General features: G+C 29.3%; 1 protein-coding gene across 4 annotated transcripts; it reads right to left on the bottom strand.

Annotated features, from left to right (window-relative positions):
- Positions 1 to 1,254: 1,254 nt before the first annotated feature.
- LOC113846348 (phytolongin Phyl1.1) lies at positions 1,255 to 5,354 on the bottom strand. 4 transcript variants are annotated; one of them, XM_027474492.1, is made up of 4 exons: positions 5,192 to 5,354; positions 4,891 to 4,924; positions 4,187 to 4,625; positions 1,255 to 4,105 (listed from the first exon to the last, which is right to left on the bottom strand). In XM_027474492.1, the coding sequence occupies exons 3-4, from the start codon at positions 4,341 to 4,343 to the stop codon at positions 3,507 to 3,509; spliced, it is 756 nt and encodes a 251-aa protein (XP_027330293.1). In that variant the 5' UTR covers positions 4,344 to 4,625; positions 4,891 to 4,924; positions 5,192 to 5,354; the 3' UTR covers positions 1,255 to 3,506. The 4 variants fall into 4 exon arrangements, with proteins under 4 accessions (XP_027330293.1, XP_027330289.1, XP_027330291.1 ...); XM_027474488.1 differs by having other exon boundaries at positions 1,255 to 4,625; XM_027474490.1 differs by having other exon boundaries at positions 1,255 to 4,298.
- Positions 5,355 to 8,543: the final 3,189 nt, after the last annotated feature.

The raw sequence follows: 8,543 nt of genomic DNA, 5'->3' as shown, positions 1-8,543 counted from the left end.
ATATTTTTCTATTTTAATTGCCTAAATTGTATTTTATGAGTGGCATTTTCATTAATAGGAACAAAAGTTCTTTTTGTCTACTCATCTAACATATTTTTAAATTTTAAAATATCATTAAAGAACTTAGCAAGCTGACCAATTCCTTATCTTCTCATATATTTCCAAACTAACCCAAATTCTACCGCAATATATCAAATTTAATTCATCAGCTTAGATTTATAATATTTTTACATTTTTATTTTACTCCTTATCCATCGTTAAAAAAGTTTATATAGATAACTTTTTCGCTTGTCTACAATATTTTAATCTATAACCAAAATTTTTCATGTTTAATACATGGTCTAATTCATTTGATATTATAAGATAAAAATTTAAATTAAAAATCATAGAATATAATTTAAAATATAAAATGTAAGAACATAATTGTGAGATGAAAATAAAACAATACCATTTTTTAATGTTAACCAAATGACACATAATAAAAACGTATATATGTTTTAAATTCAATATTGTATTTTATAATAAAAATTAGTATTTATAAATATTTTATTATGCACTCTTATATACATATTAATAAAAAAAACAAAATAAAGTAAATATTAAACAGTACATTTTAGCCCGATACCTCAGTACATGACATAATCCTTGAGCCTTAACGAATCTATTCAATTTATTGACGGTATTATAATGATAATAATATTTATTCTTTGACTAGTCACAGACTTGCAATATTTGAAACTTTGAATCCTTCTTACATGTTAACACACCATCACCAAAAACACAAAAAAATTAATTCATCTCTGTCTATCAAATATACAAGTAATCTGACTTGTTCATAGGAATAACAATAACGCGCCTTAAAGAAAGACACAAGTCACACAACAAGGGCAAGGTTTTGCTGGGGTACTTGACCACGCCAGCATATTGTTTTCTTCTTATGAAACTCGGCCAAAAAAAATTGGAAAATGTTTAGTCAAGAACAACCATGTAAAAGATCAACAGAAGATAAGAAACATTTCACATCGGAGCTACAAATAGGTTCTTCAAGTTGAAATTTCTGCTCAGTGATCAGATACAAAGTTTTAAATTAATAATCAGTGTGCCTTTTAAGAACAAATCAAATGACAAATTAATGGCACAAGCAACTAGTTTGACATGGTCGAGAAAGGTCTAGCTCAGGTAAGAATATAAGAAGATCCTGTTTGTTTTGAGAAAATATTTTTTTATTTTATTTTCATTTTTATATTTCAAAAGTTAGAAAAAAAAAATTTAGTCCACTAATCAGTAATGATAACCAATGACAACCTACCAGCAGCAAAGCTATTCCTCCTATTTGAAATTAATATGAAGAGAAGGTGGTTTCACAAGCCCAGCACAAAGCAATAACTGCCCATTTGTTTGCTAAAGCATTACAAAATTAAGGACTGGGGAAAAGTATTCGGCAAGAATATCTTTTTTATGGGAGAAAGAAAAAAACAAATTCATGATAAAATTTATAGTGGAGATTTGTTCCTCTCATTTTTGTTGTTTTTATTTATATTTAAATTAGTTTTTAAAAATGTCTTCTTTTAGTAATTTCATCATATAAAAGTGCTCATAGAAATTCATCCAAACACAACTTATCATTTTAAGTAAGTACATGTGCAAATATTATCCAAACACAAAATTAGAGATGACTTCTCACCTTAGAATTTCTATGATAAGTTCTTTTCGTATAAGTAATTATCAAATAGTTTATACAGGGCCAGGGTCTAGGGCACTACTATGCTTTACCATTCTCCTTGACTTCTAGTAGCCACACACTCATCAATCAACCACACGCTCATTAATAATTGCATCAATAGCTCCACCCAAAAAGCTCAGTTACAAATATATAATTCAACATTTCAATTTTCATGCAGGCGTGAAATGAAAATAACAAGAGTAGGACCATATTGAGCCTATTAATAAAAGTCATTATAGACTAGAATGAATTGAAATTGCATGGATTATTGAATCAAATAGATTCAAAAACAAAGTTAACAAACAGATCTCACATACTAGCGATCTATTTGGGAGAAGCACAAAGAAATTCTAGGGCTTTGTAACAGCATCATGAGGAATGGTGCAGCTTGTTGTAGCAATGTGTTACTTCAATGTCACCACATTTTCATCTTTTTCATTTTCAAAGACTTTCATGGGGAACACAGAAAATAACCTTTTATGTGCTTTCTAATTTGGGCTTATTTTAGAAAACATGCTCTATAATACAACCAAACATGTTTTTCAATTGTATTTTCTATTTTGTTGAAAATAAAAAAACAGATAATAGGTAAAGTAAACAGGGCCTAAATTTCTCAAGTAAGAACCACACAAGCAAGTTGATCTATTCCAGCTATACGAGGGGGGTACAGAAGTAAAATATCTAATAAATACAAGAAAAAGCAGCAGTGCTCTGCAAGGTTATCACTCAAATAAGCATATGAGCATGGCAGTACCAACTGTAAAAGACCAATAGTTCATTTTTCGTATAAGTTGATGTTCAAAACTACCTCACAGAAATTGTTTTTAGCATAGTTTTGTAGACTTAATATGCAACTCTCATGCCTTTTACTAACCTTGGTTCATGATAGTATAGATCAGCATCAACTACAAAAATTCTAAGGACTCAGTTATTTTCCCTTCACTAAACTGCTGCAAGGCAGACAATCACAATCTCCCTGAGGTTACATGCTGTAACTACCCTTGCCTATGGCATAAGTATAAAAAATTCTAAACCACATTCCTTTTTCAAGCCAAACATCTTTGGTTAACTGCTAAGCATGTTCGACATGCCTTTAATGAGGGGTTTCTGGTAATAAGGTGTTTAACTACACTCTCAATTCGTTTGTTTTTAAAACACCTTTTATTATTAAGCCAAGACTTGTGGGGAACACGCTCTTGAATAATTCCTTGTTTGCAAAAATTATTTCAAAATTAATATAACTACATTTCTGTGATATACTTAATGATCCTTTACTTTCTTAAAGTTCTAATTTATGGATTTGGATCATCGAACCCAATTACTTAAAAGTCTGTATTCTACAAGCAACATATTTAAGCTACAAAAGGTGATCAAAACATATCTAAAGGATTTTCATGGCATAATTACTCAGCAGGTAAAAGTTGAGAATATTTATCATCTCCATATCATAAAATAATCATCTATTGAAAAAAAAAACTATAGAAACAGAGCAATCAAGAACCTTTAAAATCTTCCCAAAATTCATATACAAGTACAGACGTCTAAAAATAATGAAACTGTACAGTAGAATTTTATAAATAAAATGCCCATATATGGGTGACAAGAAGCACATGCCTACAAATAAAATAGCACTAAAGATCTAACCAACAAGACAGGTATGTAACTTCCATCTACATGCTCCATTGAAGAAACCAATTTCTGTTGTTGACAGGATGATGCAAGGAAAATCTCAAGTTCCAATATGATAATGATTAAAATTTGAGTCACACATTAGGATTGAATTCTATCGGATGCAGGATATACCATGACATATTAATAACCAGATGATAAATAGTATTATACACACAGCTGCATCAATGGCTAGAACAATGCGTACTTGACGCCACCATTTCTTACGAATGTTTTGAGGGGCTGATCTCATCCTCATTGAACCCATATCCTTTTGCAAAGAGACTGATGCACCTGCATTGCCTTGGCTAATACAGTCCAGGTTTCCTGAATCAACTCTTGGTCCTCTATCAGTAGATTTCCTATGCTCCTCTAACTCAACATCTCTCATTGCAATCACATGATCCTTTACTTTCTTCTTCTCTGGCTTGCCAGATTTTCCCAATAAAGGGGCTTTAGTTGAACTACCACCTTCAACTTGTCCATTCAAATTACTTGGTGATGGAGACAGATCCACATGAAAAGATGAGGAAGTTTCATCTCTCCAATTACTACTACCATGCGAGACACTCTCCAATGAAGTGATCAGACTGCGAATAACGGGAACCAATTTTTCCTGAATGTGATTTGAATTCATGTTAGGAAAAATTCCTCTTGAACCTTTTCTAGCCAGTTTTTTGAATTCATCTCTAACATGCTCCAGAAATCGAAGAACTACTGAGTTACCAAGACCTTCATCAACAATCGTGAAGTAAATGTACCCTTCTTCCATAAAAAAACCGTAAGTCTTTTTACCTATTGTCTCAAAATACCATCTGTGGAAAGGAGGAGCCCTCTCCAAGCACAAGGCTGCAACGTTCTCAACTTCTTGGTCCCCACCACTATACGCATACAGGACATGGTTACCCTTATAAACACAACAGTAATGAACTTTATTTTGAATTGAATTCATTATAAAATCAGTAAACAATATCCCTGATCAGATTGCAACCAACTCCACCACAATACCACGCCCAAAAGTCTGATAAGTTACACCAATTTAGCCTCTCTCTTTTCCTAGTCTCAAATGTTAACTTGACTTCACTACGCTGAAATTCCTTTACCGTAAAATCAAGCCAAAGTATCTGATAAACTCCTCAAGTAAAAAGTCAAAAACCAAGCAAAGTGCAAGAAATTTTCCAGCCAGAAAATCAAAGGTCTCCAGGGAATACCAACACAGACCTTCAGCACCAGACTGGTTACATGAACAAAGGCAAATCTTCTTTTACTAAAAAGGATAAAATCTAGTGAAGTAACAATAACACACCATGCAATATGCAAATCAAATAAAAAAAGAAAACAAAACCCATCAATTATAACCCCAATCAAATATTTCAAGCAAAGAAGATAGCACGACCCCAGATCACAAAGTCTACTACACCAATAATCCAAAAACAAGAAACAAAAATAATAGAAAAAGAAACTTTAAATTTACTTTGGCAAAGCCAGAGATTTTGTACCTTAAGGGATAGCAGCATTCACTCAGAATAACATCTGAAAAGAAGTATAAAAGAAAAAATTAAAAATCTGCAAGTGACGCCAAAGATCCACAGCATAAGCAAGTTGAACATTTTAAAATCAAACAAAAACCCAGTAAAGGCTATTTATTTCCCCAAACATGGGGTTATAAATGAAGGTGAACTAGCACTAGTTCCAATCATTGTATGATTTTTTTTGTGGGTAAATTTCATTACGCGTGTTCAGAATTTTAATTTTACGCGTGGAAAAGATCACAGAGAAAACAAGATACATCTAACATACCTGATGCATGCGTGGTTGTTGGAGACGAGATTTGATTTGATTCATAGGAGGAGTGAAGGGAAGAAGAAGAAGAATAATAAAAAGACGAAAATGCCACCGGCACGAGGCACAGAGCGAGTAGCCACAACAATAACTCAAAACCGTGTAATGTTTGTGCCTATCATGTCATGTTTCTTGCTAGCTGGGAATGATATTGATATTTTTGGATTTGGGTTCCCATAATAATGCTTCATTCAAATATTTTAATATTTTCATAATCTATAATTATTTTTCTTATCAACTCTAGTCGTATCACATCAAATCCTCGACGTATAAAGTATTTGAATTTTTTAAGATTTTGTAATAAATAAATAAATTTAATTAGAATAATCAATCAACGAAATTATTGAATTTTATATGAATTATGATTCTATAAATAATTTGCTAAGTTTATGGAATAATTTATAGGTAATTAAATCTCAAAATAATTAAATTAATAAATAAATAAATTTATTTAATTAATTGTATTATATTTAAAATAATAAAATGATGTGCATGTTACATGCGATATCAAAATAAAATTGGTCAAGTCATAATTGAAACATGCCATCTTCTAAAATTTTAAATGATATTTAGAATGTTCTAAACATTGCTTTACCTCCTAAAAATAGTAAGGTGTTGATAGCTGTAATTAACAATATATAGCACATAACGGTAAATTAACTTAAATATAAGATTTGAAAATATTATATATTAAAATATGATATTTTAGAGAGAATTAAAATATTTATAAGTAAATTTTGAATAAAATAAATTAATTTTTAAAACTATCAATGGTAATTTTTTAATTTCAGTTAATTAATTAAAGTTCTTGTTTTTCTATATTTTTTCAAATTTTTATATTTTGATATATATTATTTTTAAATACTATATAAAAAATTCAATAGATAATAAAGTGTCAAATTTTAATTCTTTGTTAAATATTTTTATAAATAAAATATAAAATTATGTATGTTTTATTTTTTATAAATAATAAAATTCTCCTTTAAAATATTTAACATAATTGCATGAAATTTGAACTTAATCACATGTTAAATTCAAATAATAAATTAATATTTGTTTTAATCCTTAAACAAAATTTAATTATTTTTTTCAAAATTAATCTTAATCAATAAACTTAAATATTAACAAAATATCCACTTAAATATTTTTTAAATTTTAATTTTTTCAATCATTCTAATATAAATAATTTGATCATTCTAATATTAATATAATTTTTTTTATTATGCTTGTGCAACCACTCCAAAGCAATGTTTTTTCTCCTCTAATGGTTTTGATCTCTCCCTTTCCCTTTGTGATTTACTTCTATAAACCAAAGTAATTAGCAAAAGAATGCTTTCAAAATCTTATTTCCTTATCAAAGTAAAAAAAAATAAAAACACAAAGTAATTACCAAGATTTATTTTAAATATATGTTTATTGATTATATATATATATATATATATATATATATATATATATATGTCACTGTCTTAATGTGCCTTAGGGATGTTCGACACAATAAGTTTGAAGATTTCTTAATAGGAATAGTAGAAATCAGTCTCAGTCAAGGTCTGATTTATTTCAACTGTTTTTCAAATAAGACAATGAGTCTCATGGATGTAAACATTCTAGACTCTCTGTTTCTTAATATTTGTTTTTATGGTTTAGACATGAAAGAAAGATCTATTCGTGCAGCTTTAATGTATAGAATTCAGTACAAGGTCATGAATTCTTATGTATCTAGAGTCCTCCTCAAACCTCAAAAAGAAGAAACTACTTTGTTTATCACAGATATAACTAGAGCCAATGTTTCTCTTCCTAGGATAATCAAGTGGGATGAGGTAACTCTCTCTGCGAAGTGAGTTATGGATAAGGCTATGCCTCATATTCCTATACCTGCTCTTCAAATTCAAGTTATATCGCAAGATAATTCTGGGAAAGTCGAAATAACATTCAATAGGAGAAATTCATTCTTCTCTAAAATTGATGCTTTTAGCAAACAACCTGATTTTGCATCTGCAAGGAGATTATTCTCCTCCAAACACCAAACCTTTGGATCAAAGAGGCCTAGATCTGTAGCTCATGATCCCTCTCACATAAACTTACAAGGTTTAGACACCTCTTCTAGCATTCCTAGAACAATTTATTAAACCTCCGATAAGAAAGAAGAAAATCAGAGTATCAAATCTCCAACCTACTCTTTCCTTAATGATACTTATGATATTATCTCATAAATTTATCATTAATAAAGAAACTCTTAAGAAATATTTCTATTCTGAGAATTAGAAACCTTAGAGAAAGTGATTTTTCCATAATTACAAAGATAAAAATAATTCTGATAATCCAGAAGATATTTTCATGAATTTGATCAATAAGGTCAAAATTCAATAGTTTTATATAAATATCAGAATTATTGATGATTTTGTTCTTGATACTTTGACACTCCTTGATACAGGTGCTGATTCAAACTGTATTTTAAAATGATTAATTCCTACTAAATATTTTGAAATTTTTTTTGAAAAACTCAGCACTACGAGTGGTTCAAAACTTAAGATTAATTACAAATTATCTAAAACTATTATTGAAAATCATGGTTTTAAAGTAGAAACAAATGTTCTCCTTGTTAAGAATTTGAAAAATGAAGTTATTTTGGAGACACTTTTTTAGTAAAGCTCTCTTCCTACTTTAGATTTCAAAAGATGTGATTTCTACTAACCATTTAGGCAAGCAAATAACATTTAAATTTTCTAGCAAATCTTTTACTAGAAATATTAATTTTATTCAAAATAAATAAATTAAATTAATTTTCTAAAAGAAGAAGTTCTTTCGCTAACATAGATAAACAGTTGAAGAATTCATCACTTCAGAAAAGAATTCAATATCTCTTAAAGGATATTCAATCTTCTATATGTTTTGATCTTCCTAATGCTTTCTGGAATAGAAAGAAACATATAGTTAATCTTCCCTATGAAGCTGATTTTAGAGAAAGTCAGATTTTTACCAAAGCGAGACCTATTCAGATGAATGAGAAACTCCTTCAATATTGTCAAAAAGAGATAAAAAAATCTTAGACAAAAAACTTATTAGAAAAAATAAGAGTCAATGATCTTGTTCTGCATTTTATGTTAACACACAAGCAGAATTAGAAAGAGGTACACTTAGGTTAGTTATCATATATAAACCTCTTAACCAAACTCTTCAGTCGATTAGGTATTATATTTCCAACAAAAAAAATTTTCTTAACAGACTCAATTCTGCTAAAGTTTTCTCCAAATTTGATATAAAATCTAGATTTTGACAAATCTAAATCAGTGAAGAAGAGAGGTACAAG

This window comes from Abrus precatorius, unplaced genomic scaffold, assembly GCF_003935025.1.
Source record: "Abrus precatorius isolate BTA unplaced genomic scaffold, Abrus_2018 Scaffold8, whole genome shotgun sequence".
Classification (NCBI taxonomy): Eukaryota; Viridiplantae; Streptophyta; class Magnoliopsida; order Fabales; family Fabaceae; genus Abrus; species Abrus precatorius.
This window is presented reverse-complemented; position numbering and strand designations above follow the sequence as displayed.

Bases quoted from the DNA above. Each gene is read 5' to 3' on its own strand.
- LOC113846348 (XM_027474489.1), bottom strand. From the start codon at position 4,343: ATGAATTCAATTCAAAATAAAGTTCATTACTGTTGTGTTTATAAGGGT.